We start from the raw sequence: 23,707 nt of genomic DNA on the forward strand, positions 1-23,707 counted from the left end.
TGAGTGGCAGGATGGGTTTCCAACTCCAATCTTTTTGACCTAAAGGCTGTGTTCTTCCTATTTGCCCACACTGCCTCTCAGGGCCTTGAAAACGGCCCTGCCCTGACCCACCGGGGAGCACCAGACCCTGTCCTGAGACCCAGCTCCAGCATCATCTCATCTGTACTGCCATCCCTGGATTCCCAGGCGCTGCTTTCCTCTACTGGCTAACTGGCCACTTCCTCTGTGGCATCACTAGGCCCTCCACAGAATATAATTTTAGTACCTGTAGCACCTTAACACTTTTCTATTTAGTTGTGTTCTCCTCAATGACATCTTGAACTCTTCAAGAGCAAGGACCAGCTTCAAGGCCCTGCTGCTTAGCTCCGGGCTGATGCAGAGTAAGTGTTCCAGAAAGGTCTACTGACTTTCTGAATCAGCGAGTGAATGACTGTTTGCCTCCCTGGGAGTGTACAGAGGAAATACTAATGCTAAGGAGCTTACAGTGATGGTGCTTATCGGTGATGGTTACACATCAGATTCACCAGAGAAGCTTAAAAAAAGAAAAAGGAAAAGAAAAGCCTCACTGACAACATCTGAAGGGCCTGGGCATCTGTACCTTTAAGATCTCTCCAGGTGACTCCGAGGCACAGCCAGATCAGGAAACTGAGGCCTTACAGCAGTGCTCTTCAAACTTTAATGGGCACATGAATCACCTGGAGATCGTGTTAAAATGTAGATTCCAGTTCAGCAGTTCTGGGGTGTGGCCCGAGAGCCTGTATTTCTAACAAGTTTTCGGAGGATGCCAGGGTTGCCTGTCTGTACTGTGAGTAGCAAGGCCTTGGAATACTCTAAAAACCATCCCTGCGTGAGATGGAGCCCCAGGCCCAGCTCTGCAGCAGGGACCATGCCAGATTCAGCTCTGATTCCTAGCATCTTGGGCCAGGCTGGGCACAGGGGAGGGTCACAGCTCTGTTTCCAAGAGTCCACCAAGGGACCCACATCCTTTTCTACCTCTGTAGACATGAACTTGGCACCTCTGGAAGCTACGGACATTCTTGGAGACTCTGCGGGTGTCATCACCGAAGTTCATGAGCTGAAATCGAGCCTCACTCTGCCCTCTTTCTGGATGCCGTGGGGAATTTCCTGGCAGGATCTGGGAGTCCAGGGACCAGAAGCACTCTAGTCCCTGCTTCTGAGTGAGAATTCTCCCTTGGTCTCAGAGGAACGTCTACAAACGAGCATCCTTTGGCTGCATCTGGTGGCAGCCCTGGCAGAACCTGATTTACTGGTTCTTGGAACCAGTGGGAAGAGCCACAAAGACAGGGGTTCAAATGCTGGTTCTACCACCAACTTGGTAGGTGACCTTGGGCAAATCACTTCATTACTCTGAGCCTTAATTTCTTCATCTGAGAAATGGGGATAACCACAACTACTTCAAAGGGCTACTTTGAGGACAACGTTGTATAAAGAATATAAATCGCTGAGCATAGTGCCTGTTCCATTAAGAAATAAAAATGCCCGATAAATGGCAGCTGGTTACCTGGAGAAACCTTCAGAGTATTTATGTCACTGTATAATGGAAAAGCCAAGTATGTCAGACTTAATATTGTCCTGCCAGACCTATTTCCTGGGGTAGTAAAGGGCTCTCTGTTGGAGTTAACTTAATATGTGCAGCTGGGATCGATGGAGACCTGAGTTCAAATGTGCTTCGGAACAACAGACTTCAAGCATTCCTCCACGACCCCGGGGAAGAGATCTAGGAGGGAAGGAGGACCTTCGTTCCCTGAAGGGGTCCACCAAGGAAGATGCCCAAGGGGTCCCTGGACTGGGTATGCCTTGCGTGGTGGGCTGGCATGGAGGCTGGACAGAGAGGGACAAGACTGCCCTGGGAAGCACACACGCGGACTGCCACTCCTGGGAACAGCTGAGGCAGAAAATGCTCACGGGCAGAGAGGACGTTTTAGAATGTTTAAGCCACTTCTGACATTTACAAATGGGGACACAAAGGCCCGTAGAGAGGGAGGGATTTACCAGTATCCAAGTGCCAGTTAAAATCAGAGCTGGGACCTGGGTCTTCCACTCCAGATTTTCTTTAGGAAACTGGAGAAGGCAGAAAGAAATTCCTTTTTTCCTTCCACTTTGTTTTGCTTCAGAAGTAGTTTTTGGCGTCCGAGAAAGCGATGAATTGAGGTAGGGCAGGAAGCTGGCTTTGAAATTGTGCCGTGGATGTATCGAAAGATCACGAAACGTCAGAAACAAAAGGCATCAAAACCACAACTCTTACGGGTTACAGATGATGAGACTGGAAACTGGAAATTCTGGGTGACCAACCCAGAGGCACCCGACAAGTGCGCCACAAAGCTGGACAGGAGCCCTGGCCTCCTGATTCTTCCCAGCTCTGTTCCCTGTAGCTCAGCTGCGTCCCAGCCAGTGACCACCACTGACTGAAGGTTTTCATGTGAAATGCTGGGTTTTCACCCCAGATCTTCATATGAAACGTATTTCTGTGTTCTCTCTAAAACCCAACTTGGGGGTATGTATCGATTCACAGTTCAGTATCATCCATACGAAGCTCACTGAAAATTCTTTAGAGATTTCAGTGTCAGGAAAAAAATACTCCCCCCTCTGAGAAGTGAGCATATTTTCCCATTTCTGATAATGCAAACCATGAGAATAATTATGTTTCCCTGTTTACTCTGGCCGCCAGGAAGTTCAGGGGCTAGTTTAACACACAATCACATATGTGTTTCCTCCTTTTTTCCTTTGTTCTCAACTTCTATTTAATTTACTTTAAGACGTGTGTCTTTGGTTATAAGAGGACTGAATTCCTTTTTGGGAAAGAGGGAGATGCCATCATCATCATATAATGGTTATGATGATAGTAATAATACATATAACAATAATAATAATAATAATAACAACCATGTCTGTGCCTGGCACAATGCTATCTACCTTATAAGCAACCTCTGTAACCCGTGAAACAGCCTCCAAGAGTGACTTTGTTAATTTCCAGGCAGAAACAAAAGCTTAGAAAGATGAAGTGATTTTTTTCAAGGTCACACAACGGGGGAGCTTCAGCTTGCTCATCTGTAAACTGGGTGTGGCAAGAATGCCTACCTCACAGGGTGGTTTGGGGATGAACTGCTATAGTCCATGTAAATCGCCGAACGCTCGCTCTACCACACATGAGATGCTCTATCCATGTTAATTATTATTATAACCTTAAAACAATATATATGATTGGGGTGTCTGGGTGGCTCAGTCGGTTAAGCGTCTGACTTCAGCTCAGGTCATAATCCCAGCATCCTGGGATCGAGCCCCATGTTGGGCTCCGGACTCTGCATTTAGCGGGGAGTCTGCTTCTCCCTCTGCCCCTCCCCCCTACTTGTGCTCTCTCTTTCTAATAAATAAGGTCTTAAAAAAGGTAATATATATGATTGTTAAGTTAATACAACATCTAATTACATAAGTGTGGATATAAACATTACTGGATTTGGGTCTGTCTAACTCCTTCCACTGTCCTAAGATTTTCTTTGAGCCCAACTTAGCACTTACCCCATGTACCAGTTTGATGGGAGCCACCTGTGGATAACTGAGAGTCACCTCTGTGGCAGCCCCAGCTCCATCTGCCCACAGCCACTTTCAAGTCATCCAGATGTGTGTGAGGCGACCGTTCCCCAGGAGTCAGACTAGCGCCACAAAGACAGCAGTGCTGACGGGCAGACAATCCTCTTGGTGCGTCTGATGAGGCCCTCTCTGCCTGCTGCAGTGTCACAGTGAGCCTCCATGACAAATCTACACTGTGACAAAGTTCCTATTTGGGGACCACTCTTTTCGGGGGTCCATATGGTCTGGAAGATCCTCCCCCACTCTGCCCTTGCTGGCAAACTTTCTGGTGGGGTCACCTGGTATCCCAACCACCAAATCCAAGTCAACCAGAATGCCCACAGAAATGCAAATCTGAAACCTGTCTTCTTCCAGGTTCTTTGCCCGATCGAGATGTTCTCAAGACTCCCCCACTGTGACCATCGAAGCCACGCAACACAGTTAGGATGATGTCCTCATTTATCCCAAGGAGAAGCAGACGGGTGTTCAAATTACTATGCCAAGGTTAAAATTGTTTCCCCTATTATTTCAGTCTGTCATGTCCACAGATGACCAGAGTAGCTGCTGCACTTCGCTAGAGATGGAAGGAGTGCAGGCTCTTGCCACCCGCCCCCACCATTTTTAATGACGTCCTCTCATGGTAACTGATTACCCCCAATCAGTTCCAAATGCACAGGATTCATTTGCTATTGAGCCAGCAGAAATTGACACGTGCAGCTTACCACACAACATGCAACAAGGCAGAGGAGAGACGGGAAATTCTCCACTGGTTCGCTTACCTATGTCTGAAATCTTTATTTCTGACAGAAGACAGGAGAGCAGGGAATAGAAGAAAGAATGAGGTGTTAGCAGCGGGGTTAGAAGCATTATTAGCAGCCTGAAAACTTGACAGCAATGGTACTGTACAATACTATAATAAATAAAGACTTAGCAGCTATGACACTGATTTATTTTATATTGGATATTACTTGTCAGTGAGCTCACTTACAAGCGGCTACATATCATGGAAGAGGCATGGTTTCTCTGGCACCACTACCTCTGAGTTCAGGATGAGGAAGAGGCTGACATGCCGCTGCCCTCACCAGGGCTAAGACAGAGGCTGGAACAGCTGATTCCCTCCCCCATGCACAGACACGTGCCCAGAGATACACCCGCTCACTGCTGTGTCTCTGTCCGCGTGCACACGGCCCTACAGAGGGCATTCAAAACTCGCGAAGCCCACCGTGATCCTCCTCATAACAGAATACAGAATTGGAGATACACTGTACTTAGAAGGGAGGGGGTGAACAGGGAAACAGGCCGGGAAGAAAATATATTAAGATGATAACATATTGATAAATTTATTTTTCTTTCCAGATTTCATTAACTCCTCCCTCCCTTGCTTATTGTCTTCCATGATCTCCCCTCAAATGTGGGAGGGAGGCAGGGAAAGTGGGATGTCTTATTTGAAGATGTGAAAATGGGGGCCCAGAGAGGGTAAGTGTCCTGCCCAAAGTTGTACAGCTTCTCTGCTAAGGTGGCCTGACTCCCTAGTCGATGGCTCTTTCCATCGTATTCTAGGAGACAGGAAGACAATGTGAGCAGTTGACTGGAGCAAACAGATGTCTGTGGCAGTGAAATTCATAAAAGAGAGAAAAAGGCAGAGAATGGTCACCAGTGGTTCTCCTTAGCCTGATATCTCATCTCCTAGGAGTCCAGAGAATTTGAGCATCTGATTCTTCTCGTGGCCAAAGACCCTCTGCTTTACTTGTCCGTGTGTGTGTGTGTGTGTGTGTGTGTGTGTGTGTGTGTGTGTGTGTGTGATAGAGAGAGAAAGAGAGAGAGAGAGAGAGAGAGAGAGAGAGAATGAACCTTTTCCTCCTGAGGGCTGCCACAACTGTGGTCAGCCAGCAAGCTTTCCCTTCCTTACACATGCATCCTGCAGAGTGAAATTGTCAGCAGGCAATTACCTCCAGGGAATAATTTAACGTGGCATTAAAGCCAAAGTGGCCCTCCTTGGGTCAGGTGACAATTCTTTGGTGAGGCAGAGCTGTGTGATGGGTGGCCTTCTGGGTTTGGGTCTGCCATTCTAGAAGCTGGACTTTGGGCAGATTCTTTAAATTCCCCAAGTCTCCTTTTTCTTGCTTGTCAAGGGCAATCATGATAAGTATCTTGCAGGACTGTTATACTGGGCAAATAGTTGGGACCTCACAAAAGTGAGTTTCCACATCCCTGGCCATTTTGGAGGAAGGCTTTCCAGCTCACGGGCCTGTCCTGTTCACATGGACCCCAGTCCAGGAGATGGGCAGATCCCCTTCCCTAAAGCAGTTCTGAGGAACTTGGTGCCATTTCTCCTGAAAGGGAGCATGGGGCTCCCCTGTCTTTAATCGCAGCTTCTCTGTAACCCTAGAACCCACCCTATGACAGTGCTTTGGTTCTAAAAAGACCTGCTTTAGGGAGGCCCAGAGAAAATGCAACCCATCAGGCCCTTCCCTGAGCTCTAAGTTTGGCTGTGCACCATCATGCATGGTTGGGATGGGGAGAAGGAAAAGGCGGAGTTGGCTGGCTCTGCAGCACGTTAGGGGCCGAGAGGCATGGCCTGGTTTCAGCTCATGGGCCTTTATCTGAAGAGAACTCTTCCTAACTCGGATGAGTGTTTAGTAACAGGGCCAAACCTGGCAACACTGGCACAGGGGCTGTGTCCACCCTGCTGTCCTTGTCCTTCTAAGAAGACCCATGGGACTAATTCCAATCTGTTTGGCTTCCAGAGTCTAATTCCTGGTTGGTAGCAGACCTTTACATCTTCTGGGTGCCAAGGATATTCCCCTGTCCCACAAGTGGTCTGTCTTCGTTGCAGTGCCCCGTGGAAAACAGCACCTGCTTCCCCAGTGTAGAGTTCAGCCCCTGAGCTGGGAAGTGAAAAGTCCCCGATGGACTCTGACAGGTGAGGCTCTGTCTGTCCCCCCTTCTGGGTGCAGTGGGTAATGCCCGGTGGGCCCACGGGATGGCCAAGGGACGCTGTTAGAAGTGTGAGGAGGGCATCACCTTACATACCTCAACTCCAGGATGTTGGTGACATTCCCAGAGGGGAAGATCCTTCGGATGTAGTTGAAGTCTCCCACATAGAGGCTCCCGTCGGAGCCACACGTGAGGGCCACGGGGGCCAGGAGCTTATTGCCATCAGCAAGGCCATTGCAGCTGGGGCAGGAGATGCTTCTCCGGCGCCCATTGCCCATGATGCTCCCGATGACAGGTGGCTGCTGAGACACAAACTGGTTCTCCCCATTCCCTTTGTGCAAGATGCCTGGGACAAGGACAAACGGGCAGAATCACCGATGGAGCAGGAAATGGCCCTCTTCTGTGGCCAACCACAGAGTCCCCTTGATTCTGCAAAGAATGCAAGATCTCTGCCTACCATTTCCAGACTCACACCCCAAGGCTGCTGCACCCCCACCATAACACCCAGAATGTCCCGAACAGGCCGTCCTGCCTTTCTGATTGAATGCTCACAACGACCCTAAGATAGGTCCTATGATCCCCTCTGTATTAACGGGGGGAGGGGAGGGCGGGGTGGGGGGGAGGGACAGGCTAGTGGCTCACCTGAGGTCACACAGGTGGTAGCAGAAGCGCTCCTGAGCCCAGGCCCTGAATCATTCACTGCTTCTCAGATAGTACACGCCTAGTCCCTGTCTCTATCACAGCGTGCATTTTTTATTACACTTACCCATTTTTCTCTCTTTAGATTGATACCATTTCGAGTGTGGAAACATGTCTTTTCCCTTTCTGTACCCCCAGCGCCTAGCGCAGAATTGGACACAGTAGATCCCAATGAATGTTTATAGAAACGTACAAGCGAAGTTCAGTCTCCTCTCGCCAGAGTGGAGTCAAGAGACCTGGGTTTTTAATCTGGTTTTGCTCCTAAGGGACTGATCCCAGATGTTGCATAGGACTCCCCACTGCTTTACCTGGTCTTGGGCCTCAGTTTCCTTACCAGCAAAATGAAGGGACTGAGCTCAGTGACTTGCAGGCTTCATCCCATACCCACACTGTTTCTTTTTAGGCCCAGCTCACCTTTGTCTCCCATATTACTGCCACAGCCTCCAAACTGGACTCCCTGCCTCCGACCTCACCTCTTCCATACTGAAGCCTGAGTTTTGGGTTTATGGTCACCAGGATCTTCTCCCAGGCTGTCACCTATTAGCTGTGTCCTTTATTAAACAGGTATCTTTCATTCTTACATAGTCTAATCAATCATTTTGCTACTGTAACATTTGTGCTCTTTTTGGTGTTAGGGAATCCTTCTCTGAGATCATATTCTCTGATGTTTTCTTCAATTGGTTTTAAAGTGTTATCTTTCAAATTTAGATCTTTATTTAACCTTATTTATTTTGTATTTAGTATGAACTTAATTTTACTTTTCTCCACCCATTGAGCCAGTTTTCCCAATGCCAGTTTCTACCATATCTATCCATCCTCCACCGATACCTGAGGCTACCCCCGTCACGGACCAGTTCCTATGTGTGCATGGTGTGGTCATCCACAGAGATCCATCCGGTCCCCATCCTTATTCTGCAGCTACAGAAGCCCTGCTGTCTGGCCGGGCACAGGATGACCTGGGGCTGCCTACACTTGGCGGGTGACCAGTGGTGTGGAAGGAGAAGTGGGGTGGGCAGCTGCTGGGAGGTGTCCTTGCAATGGAAAGGGCTTGCCCTCAGCCCTTCTCCTCCTTCTTGCCGGCTGGGACATGGATATGAAGGCCAGAATTAAGCGGTCACCCTGAACCATCACCTTGGGATTGGACGGCACGAGCAGAGCAATGGGAGGGGAGGAGCCCAGACCTCTGACCCCGCAGAGTGCCAAGCCAGCCCTGGGCTCTCTCCTTCCAGACTCGGAGCTGAATGAGAAACAAACTTTTAACTCATTTGGAATTCTGTTATTTTGGCTTTTCTGACGTGCTTGGCTGAAACTTGTCCTCCTGACTACTTATAGGTCAGTTTCTGAACGCCTTGCTCTGTCCCATAGAGTCCATTTATCTGCTCCGGTGCTAGAACCACATAGTACTGGAGACCGTGGTTTTTCTAGGATAGCTGAATATCGGGCAGTGCCTCTTTTTTCTTCTTATTTTAAAGGCCGCCTTAGCTATTGATAAATCTTCATGCTATCATAAATTCTAGAATCAGTTTGTCAGTTTTTCCTTAAACCATATGGCGGTTTTGATAGGCATTCACTGCACCTTCAGATGAGGTGGGAGACATCATTACCATATTTCGTTGTCCCATCCCAGACCACAGTCAAGGTGAGCTATCTAAAATACAGAGCTGATTGTGTCACTTGCATGCTTGGAACCTTTCACAGGCTTGACATCTGCCTCTGGATGAAGTTCAAAGTCCTAATCCTCTCAGCCTGACCTCTAGCTGCTCCAGCCCCAGCTTTGGCTTTTGCTCTTGCCTTCATTTCAACCTTTGGTCAAACCACAGTGAACCTTCTCTCCAATTATTCTTCTTTCAGGCTTTTGTGCTTTGTTTGGCACATACTGTGCCTTCTGCCTAGAATGTTCTCCCTACTTGATATATAGGGCTAATCCTACAGACCTTTTGCGACTCAGTTCAGAGGTTCTCTTTGGAGAAAACCCTGCTTAACCAAGAGGCTGAGGTGCCCCCGTTCCATGCCCCAGGGTCCTGTGTTTTTGTGTGGGATGGCACTGCATGGAGACCGCCTGGGAAGTGTCTGGTGTCTCACCAGAGTGTCAACTCTTGAGGCCTTTCATTTCTGCATCCCCAGTGCACAGCAGTGACAAGCACAGAGCAGGCTCCCAAGGGACATCTCTGTTGACTAATCCTTCGGACAACTGATCACACATGAGCCCCTGTAATTTGAAGTGTGCATTTTTTTTTTTTTTTTAATCTGGCAGGGCATGAAGGATATGAGACCAGGGTCACACCCGTGGCTTGGCTGCTGGAATTCTCTTCACACACTCACCACTTTGGATGTTGAGGGCATGATGTTTGTCCAGGTTCCATCCTCCCAGCTTGGAAGCATCGATTTCATAGCCCTGCAGCACAGCTGTTCTTTTTTCCCAGAGGATCAGATCTGGGCAGGATTCATACTCATAGCCCACAGAAACTGTAGAAAACAAAAGGTGCAAAATGCACGGGTGAGCAAAGCCTCTGCTTTGGCTTTGATCTGCATGCAAGGCTCTGGCTTATCTTTTGTAGGAAAGGAGAAAGGATCCTAATTCTTAGCGGAAACCAGATGTATGTACAGTACTAGCCCAGAGATGCCGAGCCTGAATATCCTCTTTTCAAAGAGCAATTGTGCATTATTAGGAAAAGTTAAAGGAAATCCACTAACCATCTTAAAAAGGACCCAGGTGAATGGATTCCCGGGACATGATCCTCTAGTATGGAAAATACTTTAGGCACAAAAATCTTCACTGCAGCATTATTTATAATAGTGCAAATTGGAAGTAATCTAAAAATTCAAAAGGGGCTAGAGGTTGAGCCCATCAGAGTGTACCCCCTTGAGGAATATTATGCCACCACCAGATATTGTGGTTATGAAGATAATGGGGTGACACAGAAAATGTTTATGGAATAATGCTAAGTTGGAAAGACTGCTTATATACAGTATTATATCTGTGCTTAAAAAAAATCTACACACACAAAATAACTACACAAAGGAAGAAAATAAATTTAAATGTTAACAAGTACAGGTATTATTTATAGAAACAAATATGACTTTATTTACATTTTTGTCCACTTATCAAATTTTTATGAATGATAATGATGTTACTTTACTAGAGAAAAAAATTCAATATTGTTTATAATGAATACATGGAAAAGGAGCTCAGTTAGGTACTTTGAAAGCTGGAAGTTGCTTTGAGGCCTCAAAGCTTGAAAATCCCCTGGCTTCACTTTGTTTCATAAATCCAGGCTTCCTTGGAAGGGCACCAGGATGCAGGCTAACCATGGCAGGCGTCCCACGCCTGGGTTTGTAAAAAAGTCTGTAACTGTCCTATGGAAAGGATCTACCAGAGACAGGAATACCATTTCTTTCAAGTATCCTCCTGTGCAGACACTATTTGCCAAGTGGGCAATATCCTATCACATGTTCAAGGCAGGAATTAACAATTGGGCAGCTTCTGAAAAAGTTGCCCTAGGTGCCATAAAAGGTTGATGGCCAAATACGGCAGGAGGGCAATGCCCACAGGGACATCTTCCCTGTAACCAGGAGTCGTGCTGAGTTGTGCTAGCAGCCTCTCCGCCTCCTCCTGGTCACCTGTCAGCTCAGGAAAGTGAGCCTCTGCCCTTGGAAGTCCCACTGTGCAGACGCTTCCCTTTTTCCCTGGCTGGTGGCCACGAAGGATACTCATTTCACCAGAAGAGTTTGTGAGGTTTCATTGTTTTTGAAGAGACTCCGGAAGCAGTTTGAGTTGCAGAAGGGAGAGTGAATGGAGACGGCATCTTTGCTCCCAACATGCCCTTGCGAGGTAGGGTGGGATGCCCAACTAGGGGAGGTCTGTGATGAGTCCAGCTCTGTTCCTTCCTCATCCATCCTTGGGGAGCCCCCTCACCTCTCTGCTTCCTTTGGCACACATTCCCTTCATGACTACCTGCCTGCCTTCCCTCCCTTTTTCTCTTTCTTTTACAACATGATTTCTCCTCTGCTTCCTCATTCTGCCTTTGCTGAATCTAGCAGGGGACTGACATTGGAGCAGGGTTCAAGATGAGAAGGAATTCCCTGGGCTAATCCTCTCCATGCTTGGGCGGGGGGGGGACTAGTCCTGCAGGGGGTAGGTCTGCCAGCAGTCCAGCTCTGAACCCTTCCTGGGACACTGCTCTATATGGAAGCTGGAATGAACACAGCCCGCCCCTGAAGGCCGATGTCTCAGTGGGGCTGGCACCCACGTGAGGCCACAGTCACCTTCTGCTTCATCTTAAAAATAGACAGCAACAAGGAGAGAACCTCCCTGACTGTAAATGACCTAAAGAGACAAATAAGCCCTTCTGATGAAGAAAGAATCTTAGCTCCTGCATCTCAAACAACTGAGGAAGCCCAGGAGCTCCAGACTCGCACATTTTCAATGGGTACGTTGGGGCCAGATGGTTGTGAGGGGCCGGGTCAATGCCCACACAGCTCTATCTCTGTGGCACAAAGCGTCTCTTCACCCATCACATACCATTACAGTGCTTTGCAAGGGCCCTTTTGGTTTTGTAACCCCCTTTTTTTAATGATCAACTTTTTTACATTTAGGTCTTTGAGTGCATTCTTTGAGGTCATGGATGGTCCCTGAAAAGACTTGGAGGCCAACTAAGCTGTAGGTATTTCTGAGAAGAGGAAGGGAGGAAGAAGAAACAAGGGAGATGGAGAAAGAGCCCCGTGCCCCCAAGTGCTACTGTCTCTCTGGGGATGGCCTTGAATCCTGCGCCTGAGATGCTTACCAAAGGCTTCCGAGAGCCCAAACACCTTCTGGTTGTAGACGTCTGTCTTGTCCCAGATGAAATAATAGGACAAGTCCGGGGCTGCAGCAAACCACTTCCTGAAGAGGCGGCCCTCAACGGCCACCATGAGGTGCACCTTCATGAGGTTGAAGGGGATGGTAGGGTGGGTGAGGCTGATCCTCAGGACAGACTTGTAGCCAGGGGTACGGCTGCTCAGGTAGCTCAGCCTCATCTTGCTGCCAGAGATAGCGATTTCCTCCTGCAAAGCCTAGAGAAACATTACACAGCAAGTGATGGTCAGGGACTCATGGGAGGAGGGGAAATGTCAGGCCCCCGCGCTCTGGGTGCCTGAGAGGCGGAGGAGGGAGCAGAGAGCGGGGCCTGAGGGGGGAGGAGGAGCAGGAACTAGAAAAGAGAGCAGAAGGAAGACGGGGAGGCAGAGTGTGAAGAGGAGCAGGAGGAGGAGGGAACCAAGAGGTGGAAGGCCTGGTTTCCGGGGGCCAGCGCCGTGTGGTACAACGCGGCCTCAGTGAGCCTTGGCTTCTCCCCCATTCAGCTTCTCCCCCATTCTCCCCTACAAGCGCTTGCATGTAGATGCTCACCCTGTTGCATTACTGAGAGGAACACATAGGATAATGCGTGTACAATATTTATCGTCATGGTGCCTCTCATTCACTGGGGATGTCATCCGAGAAACTCATGTAAGCCGCTGAATCTCAGTTTCCTCTCCTTTCCACTGGTGTGAGGACGGAGTAGGGTCACCTACAGAAAGTGCCCAGCTCATAACAGGGGCTCAGTAAGCGGGACGACGGTGCTGTTACTGGTGCTGGTGCTGGGACCGGAGAGAATAGGAAGAAAGACCTTTCCCTCAGACTAATGCGGACAGCTGCCTCAGCAGGAAGGATAGTGTCTCCCTCAAAACTTCCCTAAAGTGAGAGCCTCCAATGGATGTCCTCTTCGGGAAAGTAAACAGAGACCGTGAGAGGTTGGCCAAATAATTATGCAGCGTTGAGAGCACAGCCTGCCGAGGACCTGTGGCCGAAGCCCCCCCAGCTCACCACGGAAAGAGGTCGAATTGGCAGCATGGAGTTTCTGTGCCCCGGTTCACCAAAGTGCTAGATGAACAGAACGGTGGGGAAGGCGGCACTTGATCTACTGGGTGCAGCGGGCTCAGTTCCAAGATGGAAACTTGAAAACCAACGCCAGGATGCTCAGGCACATGGCAAGAGCAGAGAACTTTTATCAGCTTGATGCCCTGGGCTCTGTTTCAAGAAGGGGACGTTAAATCAACTGAGGCTAACGTATCCATTAAAAGGACAAAAGAATCATTCTATTCTTGTGTTCATGGAGAAACTGGGCCTTCCCAAAGAAAGCTTTTTCTTTTCTGTCCATCTTGTATCATAGATGGATGTGAACTCTCTCCCCACCCCATTCTGAACACATGAAATTTTAGGGCTTGGGCCTAAAGCAAAGCAATCTTTCTAAAAAGCAGCTTGCAAGTTCTAGGCAAAGCAGGCTCTCCACCCCGGTGAACCACAGGTAGGGTTTGAGTGCCATCCTGATGCTCTCATAAATATGTATTTCTCCTCAACATACCCTTTAAAATGTACATCTCTTAGTGCTTGCGAAGGCCAGCCAATGATAGGACTGGGAAAACCCAGGAGCTTGTTTTCTTGTGTTTCATGAATCTGATAATAAGCAAGGTTTGTGACCCAGCTGGGCTCACAGACACCCAGCCCAGGGAGCACTGTGAAGAGGGTCGGACCTTTAACCTCATTTGTTCCTAAGTCCCTGCTCCTGGGAAAGTGTCTAGCTGGAGCTGAACCAGGGTTGAGTAACAAATTACTTCTCTCCAGCAAGCTCTGTCTTCACTGACAACCATTTCAAAGGAAAGGTCAGCCTGGTAGTTGAGACAGGAGACAAGCACTGCATCTCTGAAAAGGAGTGAGGGTTTCAACCTGTGGGTGCAACGAGAATTTCAAAACGGTCATATGTCCTTCTTGTGCCCTGGTGCCTGAAAGCCACTCACAGAGATGTGTCTGCTGGGCCAGGCATGGAACATACACACAAAAGTGTCTACGCTCCCTGCTCCGCGGGCACCAGCAACCCATTAACATGCACACGGCCCGAGCTCTGGTTGGGCAAGGGAGCCAGGCTGGGGCCTCTCCCTGCTGTCTCTGTCTTCCCCTGGCATTTGTTCCTGCCATGAGAAATTGGGCTGGGATGGCGGGAGACATTTAACCCTGCACAGCTCCGTTAGGCAAAGAATCTAGCTTGATTTCCGTTCCATTAAAATGCATCTTTTCCCGAATTACTTCCTTTTAATGATAATTAAGTAAAGCGCTTGCATGTAGACTTGAGCCAAAGCAGTCCTTGACTGGCATGAAGGCAGTGTGTGTAAAATAATAATAATAGTAATAATAATAATAATAATAATACTGGCTAAAATTTATTGAGCACTTACTAAGCACTACACATTGTGCTAAGCACCTGATATATATTTTCACGTTTACTCTTTCTTATGATGCTCCTCTGTCTTACTCCTCTAGGCAGACCCTATCATCATAATAGCATAAAAAATCATCATAAATATTTTTTACGATAGAGGGGGACATTGGAGGCGGGGGGCAGGGTAGAGGAAAGTGGAAGGGAACTGGATGGCAGATGAAAGGGAGCAGGAATTCACTCTGTGCTGGAGTGTGCCAGGCACCTTCAGGTGCTGGTGTGTTTTAAGTGTGTAAGAGGGTGTTGTGGGGCCTGGCAGCTGGATTCTGCAGGGTGTGCTGATGGGATCTCCCCCCCCACTCCCGGCTCTGAGACCCGCCTCCCCACCAGTGGAACAAAAGCATGGAGAAATACAGTTAAGAAGGCTGGGTACCTGAATTTCTGGAACGATGGGGCCTTTCTCTGCACAGGACCTGGCGAAGGACGTCAGTGGGGATGGGGACACGACAGGGTTGGGGCGGGCGAAGTTGCTCAGGTCACAGCTGGGAATCTCATTCTCTTCGTGGCGCATGATGATGGTTTCCATGACAAAGAAGCGATCCCAAGGCAGCCAGAGGGTGTGCTCCTGTGTGATGAAAGGTGCCCGCTCGAACCGGAGGATGATGGAGATGCCGCCGTTTGTGACCAGGTCAAAGCTGTTTGGGAGGGGAGGGATGGAAAGAAGAGGGGAGCAGGAAAAGCAGGAGACAGGCGATGAGGGGGAGGAGGAGCGGGGGCGGGGGGGGGGGACAGGAGCAAAAAATTACACCAAAGTACTGCGTACTTGTTGAGGAGACCCTAAAACTTAAAGACTTCACGAAAGCCACAAACAGTAACAGAGATTCCAGAAAGCATTGTTTGTTTTTTTTTGCAAAAATGATTCATTATAGAGATTTTTCCAAAATCAACATGAATAATCACTGCTATGGAGAGCCATTTGCCAGGACAGAGGACAGACGATGGGCCTCTGCCCCGCTGCTTCTGGTACTTAGGGCCTCTTAGGGCTGAAGCCCAGGGAAACGTCAGCAGGACAAGTTGGAACAGATCCTGCCCTGTTATTAGGAGCCCTAAGCCTAGTCCTGCCTCTGCCGTGAGATACTGTGTGATCTTGAGCACATCGCTTAGCCTCTCTGATCCTTAATTTTCTCATCTCTAAAATGGAAAGGTTCAAATGGATGAATTTTTTATTCAAGTATAGTTTACATACAGTGTTATATTAGGTTCAGGTGTACAATATAATGCTTCAGCAATTCCATACATTTCTCGGGCTCACCAAGATAAATGTATTCTTGGTCCACTTTATTTTACCCATTCCCGCCTCCCCCCAACACCACACCCCACCTGGCAACAATATTTGTTCTCTGAATTTAAGAGCCTGGGCTTTTCTTTCGTTCTTTCTTTCTTTTTTTTTTTTTAATGTGATTGCCCCCTTTTCTCTTTCTTTGTTCATTTGTTTTGTTTCTTAAATTTCAAATGGATTATTCTTTTTTCTAAAGATTTTATTTATTTATTTGAGAGAGAGAATGAGATAGAGAGCATGAGAGGGGGGAGGGTCAGAGGGAGAAGCAGACTCCCCGCTGAGCAGGGAGCCCGATGTGGGACTCGATCCTGTGACTCCAGGATCATGACCTGAGCCGAAGGCAGTTGCTTAATCAACTGAGCAACCCAGGTGCCCTCAAATGGATTATTCTTAAGTCACTAAGATTCTATGAGCCCATGGCAATTTTAGCTCTGATTGTGATAGATGAGTCAATACAGCCCTCTGGAATTACAAAATGGCTAAGCAGTTCAGGGACGGGCACAATTAGAATGACAGTACATGCGAAGCGGGAAAGGGAAGAGGAAGATTGCCCCAAACTCCCTACGGAGGCGAGATCTCTGACCGTGTCCCTGAGAGCCGGCCACCCAGTCTTCGTTCACGGACCTCTCCCAGTCTGATGCTTTTCTTCTACAGAATCACCGCCAAGGGGCCATTTGGTTCCTACTTGCATGCTTCCAGTGATGAGGAACTTGCTATATCCATGGCAGGACTGTTCCGTCTTTGGTTAGTTCTGACTGTTAGGCCTTTTTTTTGGGAACTGAGCCTGGGTGCCTCTCCATCTAGCTACTTAGCCACGGGGCCTTGCTCTACCTGCTGGGGTGACTTCAAACTGGGGTGTCCCTTCTGCCTTTGACAGAAGTCCTTCAGGACTTAGAAACAGTGGTTCTGTCCACCTGCCACCTCCTGGCTCTGATGTCTGGACAAAGCCCTTTTAGCTACTACTTTAGGATACATTTTCTTTTTTTTTTTTCATTTTTTTTAATTGACTACTTTAGGATACATTTTCTTTTTATTGTTTTTTCTTCCAAACTTGTATTTAAATTTAGTTAGTTAACATATAGTGTAGGGGTGCCTGGGTGGCTCAGTCGTTAAGCGTCTGCCTTCGGCCCAGGTCATGATCCCAGGGTCCTGGCATCGAGCCCCGCATCGGGCTCCCTGCTCAGCAGGAAGCCTGCTTCTCCCTCTCCCACTCCCCCTGCTTGTGTTCCCTCTCTCGCTGTGTCTCTCTCTGTCAAATAAATAAATAAAATCTTAAAACAAAACAAAACATACAGTGTAATATTGGTTTCAGGTATAGAATTTGGTGATTCATCACTTACATGTAACACCCAGGGCTCATCATAACAAATACTCTCCTTAATATCCATAGGATGCATTTTCAAGCCCTGTCCTCATCTTGCTATTTGGATTGGAGAACTCCCGCTAACTCCTTGGCCCGACAGAATTCCAGCTCCCTCCCTTGGGCTCCCAGGGCACCTTGTACACTCCCCCTTATGGCCCACTTATACTGTGCTTAATGCTCCAGCCTGGGGAGCATGATTCCTCCATCTTTCCAGAAGCTAGTGCCGTGCTTGATGGTTATAGTTTACCGAATGAATGCATGAGTGATGCTGCCAATTTCTTCTGAATTGACTGTCCACGAAACACCCTGGGTTCCTTCTTACTTTGGCTGTTATTATAAGTCACCCCAACATTCACCCATGCAGTTGGTTTTAGAGACTCTAACACAGGACCTCACCTTTGTCCCTAGGGATGGGCTCACTGCTCCAGCCTGCTCTTCCTTCTTCTAGGAATTTTGCACAACTGCCCTGATCTGGTGCCAAATCCTGCTCTTGGTAGACAATGCTCCCAGATTCAGGTTTCTAGGCTCCAGAGCCTGACTTTTCTGTCCTTTGCTGAAGCTTTTTATCCACTTGGCCTGCTTTTCAAACCACTCAGCCCTTTTTAGACCCACACTCGGGAAGAGGAAGTGGGACAGCACCATCCTTCAATAAGCAGTGAGAGAGTTTATTTTGAATCAAGAGTTTAGGTTTCGGCTCTCTAGAAGAATATCCATGGTTTTGGGGAAACACCGAGAGAACAACTTTCCTATCACAGAACTGAATAGCATCTGTACTTTGACAGAGAATTTTTAACCATCACACAGAATTTTGGCCCAACTTACAAGCTCCTTTCATGAGAGGACAAGTGTGGGGAGGAAGTGAAAACAAACATGAAAAGAAGGATTCTCGAGGTGGTGAGCGAGCTGGGGGCAGCTGGTCTTGCCAAGAGCCAGGCTGTGAACATGGGTGTGAATCCGGCCCCAAAGGGAAGACCTGGTTCTCAGATGAAGCCCAGACAGCTGAAGGCCGGTCCAAGCACTGCCACTTATGTAACATAGGTGAGTTATGTCACCTGTCTGAGCCTCAATCTCCTCATGTAAAATGAAGCTGCTGATCATAATCACTTGGCAGAGTTATTAATTAGACATGGGATAATGGATGGGGAAAGCCCAGGGCCCCACTCCCAGGACATCATGCTCCGTATAACCCCATTTCTCAATTCAACGAGCCTGAACTGCCTCTCTTGTCTGCTATTCTTTTAAAATTTGTCTTCATGACTTCTATTTCTCATCTTTTTAATGATCTCTGTGGCTCTGGTTAAGACTAGATGTCTAGCATTTCAGTATGGTCGTGTGTGGAGGGGGCCCTGGGTGAGGAAGGGTAGGATGGGGCCTGCCTGGAAAGTGAGGGAGACAAAGCTGCGGTAGGACTGCTCCCCGGACTTGCATATCCTGTTACCTCCAGACGACGTCTCTAGCCTTACGGGTTCTCCTGTGGTGTGAGAGGTACAAAAGAAGGTGAGGCAGGGAAGTGGGAGGGAAATGGGCAAGATGCTGCCCATTCACACTTAACAAACTGGAATTATCAGGCACCTGGAGAATACGTAATGACTCTCTTACACGTGACACAGTGTCTACACTGGGAAGAAAAGTCAAGCCCCATAAAGCACTGGTGAGAACTGCTTTGAAACTCAAGTTCTAAGTGTCAGCAACTCTGGTTCCTATGACATGATTTAGTAGGCTGATGACCAAAATGTGGCTGACACTTCCTCCCAGGCCCCCCCCATGCTGTCAGGAGGCCATAGAGATCACGGGGGCAGCACACACGGGAGGAATCCAAGCCTGGAGCGGGTAGAGTGGGCTTTTCCCAAGGGCCACGAGACTTACGTGACTCTGGGGTGTTTTACGGAACCACCGTGACCCAGCACAGCAGGGCAAAGGATTGACAGTTTGCCATCTCACGTGAGTGAGAGGCACGTTTCATGGCAAAAAAAGAGCAGTCCCCACGGCTCTTTTTTGATGACTGTTTCACAGCAGGTAATGATGTGGCCAGAATACCTGTTGCCTAGGATGCTCACATCTGCCATTTCCATAGAGCAGGCAGCCCCAGGCTGGCAGGTGGTAAAGACAGAGCATGAGAAAGGATACTCTCCCATGGCGTAGCGAACGTCTGTACTGACGTGCTTCCTGGGATGGGATGTGTGCCGGGGCAGGAGGCTATGGTCTGGGCTGGGCCTATTATTCCCAGGACCGGCTGCCAGCCCCTTCTAGCTGGGCCCCTTCCCATTCTGGGGCGGGGGGCTCCCCACGCCAAGCTTGCCACGCTGTCTAAGAGGCACACATGTCTACAAACAGATGAGCCTCTACTTCATTATCACCTCAGCCGGGACATGTTCACATCTGATATTGGATTAAAGAGGTGCTAAAATCAATCAGGCTGGAGCATAATTTCCAACACAGAGTGAAAATCAACCTTATGGGCCCACACTTAGCCAGATGGACTGCCACCACCTGATTTTATTAAAAATCGGGAACCTGTCACCACTGACAGCCTAAATATTCCACTTTCCTCCTTCCGTTCCCCTTTTCTCCAAAATATTCCCTTGGCTAGTACCGTATTCAGCAACTTCTCATCATTTAATAATTAGTAATTTTAACAAATGGCTAATATTTATTGCATCCTTACCTTGTGCCAGACCCTGGCAATAAAGCAATGAGCCAGGGTGGGGCAGGGAAAGTAAGATTTATTAAACACCTACTATGTGCAAGGTGCTTCCATATCCATCATGGAACGTAATCTTTACAACGAGTTTGTGAGATGCTAGTATTAGGACCACTCACCAGTGAAGAAGTTGAGGCCTTGAGAGGTGAGGAGAACTGTCCAGCAAACGGAAGAGCTAGCATGACTAAAGAATCTTTACTTCCCTCTACAGACGGTTCTCACAGGGACCCAAAGGGCAGAGTTGTGTGATCACCCAGTGGCTTCCACAGACCTACGTGGTTGTGCGGGGAAACCACACAGCAGGAAGGATAACATTTCTGGACTTGTCTGGTCTGTAGAAAGTGTGGTCCATGTGATAGTATTTGATATTATAAGCCATGGAGCAGGATAGTATGTATAAGGTGCCCTATACTTACTCTGAGAACCAGATGAGAAGAAACTGCTTAATTTTTAGCCAAAGGGACTTAGGCCAGAGTCAGATACAAGGTCTTACAGCTAGTGAGTTCCAGAGCTGGGCCTCTGAACTCAGGTCCCAGCCTCTTTCCACGTTGGTCATTACAGCAGCAGCCGTGTGGCAAGGCCACGAGAACAGGACCATCATTAACCCTGCTCCTCAAAAGGTCTCCTACCTGCCATCTTGCCTGCTGATTGTGTATCCAAAGAGAGGGTTATTGACGAAGCTGATATTCACACCGACCAGTGGGGTCCCATCTGACGTCATCACTTGACCACGAATGACACAAGCATGCCTGTGGGTAGAGAAGAGACAGTTACGTGATCTGCTTTGCATGCTCAGAACCCTGGCTGGCAGGGACCCCTTGGAGGCCAGACGACTGAAGGCAGGCTGCTCAGACATATCTTGGTACCCAGGGGCTCATCGTCTTCACTCAAGAGGAGTAATAACCTCCTTTTTTTCATAGTGCCCCAATTTAAGACATCAAAGTGTCCTTGAAAGCCTTATTCCTGGGAGATGTTTTCAGATACCTTACTCAGAGGTCATTCTCTAAGGATACTATGTTATACCGTAAGGAGATAAGCTGATACAAGAGGGCTGCACGGTGGAGTCCTGTCTGAGGATCTGCAGTCATGTGATGTGGGTTCAACTCTCAGCTCTGTCATTTTTGAGCTCTCTAAAGTGGCAAAAGTATGTGACGGCTCTCTGAGCCTCTGTTTTTGTATCCTGGTACAGAGTGAGCTCCATAAATGGCAGTGGTTATTACTGTTGCTAATAGGCTCACTGGAGGTGGGCATACAAGAAAGAGAACAGGACAGACAGCAATTCCTCTCATCGGGCTTTAGAAACAGGAGAAGGACAGATGCTAGCATCTCCCTGGAGTGGGTTCTGGAACCTCTGGCATCTCCCCAAATCCCCACTGCCACTTTCCCACTATATTCCAGACAACAAACCCTCTGTTTTCCCCAAACCTGCCAGGCACATGTAGCCTAGGCCTCCATGTCTGTGCAGTGTTCTCCCACCTGCCAGGGATGTCACTCCTGCAGCCCTCCCCCAACACTCCCATCCTTCATGACCCAGCTTCAAAGGACACCTCTTCCCTGAAGCCTGTCTTGATGGCCCTAATTGGCACTAGTTACTTTCTTCCAAAGCCTGACACAAACACCTTGCTACCCTACCACTTACACACGGTTCTCCTCTCCACTAGATCGGGAGCTCCTTGAGGGCGGGGTCGAGGGCTCTTTCTTTCCTTCCCTCCGTAGTGCCTGGAAACGCCTAATGAGTACTAGGTCATTGTTTCGAAAAAATGGTGGATTGAGTGAATAAGTGGGACAATTAGAGATCATCTAGAATGATGGTTTTTCAGATATATCAGAAAGGGAAACTTTTTACCAGATGATATTTTATAAGGACCCAACAAATAAAAACAAGATCTCTCTAGATGAAAAAGAGATTTGGGGTGATTCTGAAGGCAGCTCTGGAGTCTTAGTCTCAGGAGAAGCCAGAGAAAAGCCAGCTGGAAAACCACTGAGTTAGTGGAAGAGGAGGAAACTGAGGTCCACAGACATTATGTTATTTGCCCCCAAGCCACACAGCGGGGTAGTGGTGGAGCCAGGCCCCGAATCCAGGGCTCACAACTCTGGGTCCAACTCTAGATGAGTCTGTTTACCACTGGCAGTGTGCTCAACAGGGTCAACATCCTAAGGTATCAGAGCCCTAGGGAGACAGCCCTCACTGACAAGACAAATCTGAGGCAAATACGCAAGCGCGAGTAACCAGACAACTTTTTCCACCCGCCTTGGTTCAGAAGGCTCTTTTATTCTGGCCTAGGGAAGAGCTACTGATGAGACCTGTGGGCATTCATAAAAAAAAGATCTCAGACTCAGCCTCTGCTTTATTAGGTACTTACATCTCTACCTTCCTAGAGTGATAAACTTTTCTCTGTTTGACGAGAAAAGCAATTAACACCAGGCTTGTAAGCAGCTGGTCTTGCTAGTGTCGGCTTGTGTTTTCTGAAGGCAAGAACAACTACCCACAATGCATCAAGCTCCCCTCCCCCGCCCCGCCACGCCCTGCCCCACCCCATCTCACCTCTCTATACACAATCTGGTTAATGCTAATTCAGTCAGTGGTTTCCTTCGGAGGCCCTTGGTCTAAATGCAATTACATGACAAACAAGTTAAGCGGTGAGGCTCAGCAAAGACTCTCAGTCCTGCTCTGAAGGTCTCCCAATACATTTATGTGAAATTATCTCTCCACTAATGGGAAAGATTTATTCCATCAATTATATTCAGCTGGTACTGAGAGATGCTTTCTTTAATGGAAGAAAATTGAATTTCTTATTGCTGGAACTTTGTCCTTCCAGAGAATTACTAACAGATCTCATCTCCCGGTGCTGGCTACTATCCAGCCTTCTCCTGACATATGTGCCTTCAGATTCTGCCTGGACAATCACCAGCCCTCTGGGGATGGTTTCCTTTTGGGGGCTGCCCTTGGCTGCTCCCCCTCATACACATGCGGGCCAGCCTCCTCTGATTTATCTCTCCTTGGGGATTTCCTGATAATTGGGAAACATTAAATCAGCACCATTTGGCTATCATGTAGCCTTTGCTTGGGCAAGCCAGAGCAGATGTAATTTTAGCCCGGGCTCCTGTAGACTGCTTTGGGTTCTGGAGAAGATTAAGTTGACTCGCCGTACCCCTGTACACCACAGAGGCCTCTTGCCAAAACAGGCATTTGGCTCAGGAATTAAGCCCTGGAGAAAAACACTTCCATCCTCCTTCTGTTTGACCATGATTTTCAGTTGTCAAGAAGACCCAATTTAACATGAAGACTTCTCTGGGACAAAGGAGATGGGAGAAGTCTGCTCTGTGGAGACCTCCAAAATGTGTCTCCTGCCATGTGTTTTTGTCCAGGGAGGTTGGAAAAGGTGTGGGTGCTGGGCTTCCAAATGCTTTCCCATTTATTTAATGGACACCACCCGTGGTGTACTGGTAAACATTTAACAATCGGCTTTCAAAAGAAAAATAGCTTGAATTTGTAGCCTTTGCTTATTTCTGTGGTGTAAATACTTCTGCCGTGGCTGATTTCACACTCTTAATGAGATGCCACTGAACCCAGAGTTGGGAAGAGATGCACGGGAGGACCCCATTATATAGTATTTCCACCACAGAGACACAATAGTCCTAAGAAACTCAGGAGCAAAGATAATAGTAAAATACAGTAAACTAATTAGGAAGTGATGGGCTTGGATTATTTGTTACCTTTGTTTTTAATATAACTCATTTACTTTTAATTTCATATAATTTAATTTCTTAATAAGAGTAGTGTTCAAACACTAGCTTGCAGAATTCCTGAACATTTCATTCTCAGCTCCTGCGAGCTGGCGTGAGCCAGC

The 23,707-nt window shown here is 48.0% G+C and overlaps 1 protein-coding gene across 3 annotated transcripts in view; it reads right to left on the bottom strand.

Moving 5' to 3' along the window:
* Positions 1-23,707, bottom strand: part of TENM4 (teneurin transmembrane protein 4) — a 368,675-nt gene that overhangs the window by 46,901 nt on the left and 298,067 nt on the right. For all 3 annotated transcript variants that reach the window (XM_088018017.1, XM_028116004.2, XM_088018018.1), the window contains 6 exons: positions 20,486-20,605; positions 14,887-15,148; positions 12,009-12,276; positions 9,547-9,690; positions 6,622-6,871; positions 4,368-4,388 (listed from right to left, as the gene is read on the bottom strand). In XM_088018017.1, the coding sequence (XP_087874143.1) occupies positions 4,368-4,388; positions 6,622-6,871; positions 9,547-9,690; positions 12,009-12,276; positions 14,887-15,148; positions 20,486-20,605 (1,065 nt within the window). The remainder of the gene's footprint in view (positions 1-4,367; positions 4,389-6,621; positions 6,872-9,546; positions 9,691-12,008; positions 12,277-14,886; positions 15,149-20,485; positions 20,606-23,707) is intronic.

Source organism: Eumetopias jubatus, unplaced genomic scaffold, assembly GCF_037043125.1.
Source record: "Eumetopias jubatus isolate StellerSeaLion01/CBP00866 unplaced genomic scaffold, mEumJub1_p1.0 scaffold_13, whole genome shotgun sequence".
NCBI classification, from domain to species: domain Eukaryota; kingdom Metazoa; phylum Chordata; class Mammalia; order Carnivora; family Otariidae; genus Eumetopias; species Eumetopias jubatus.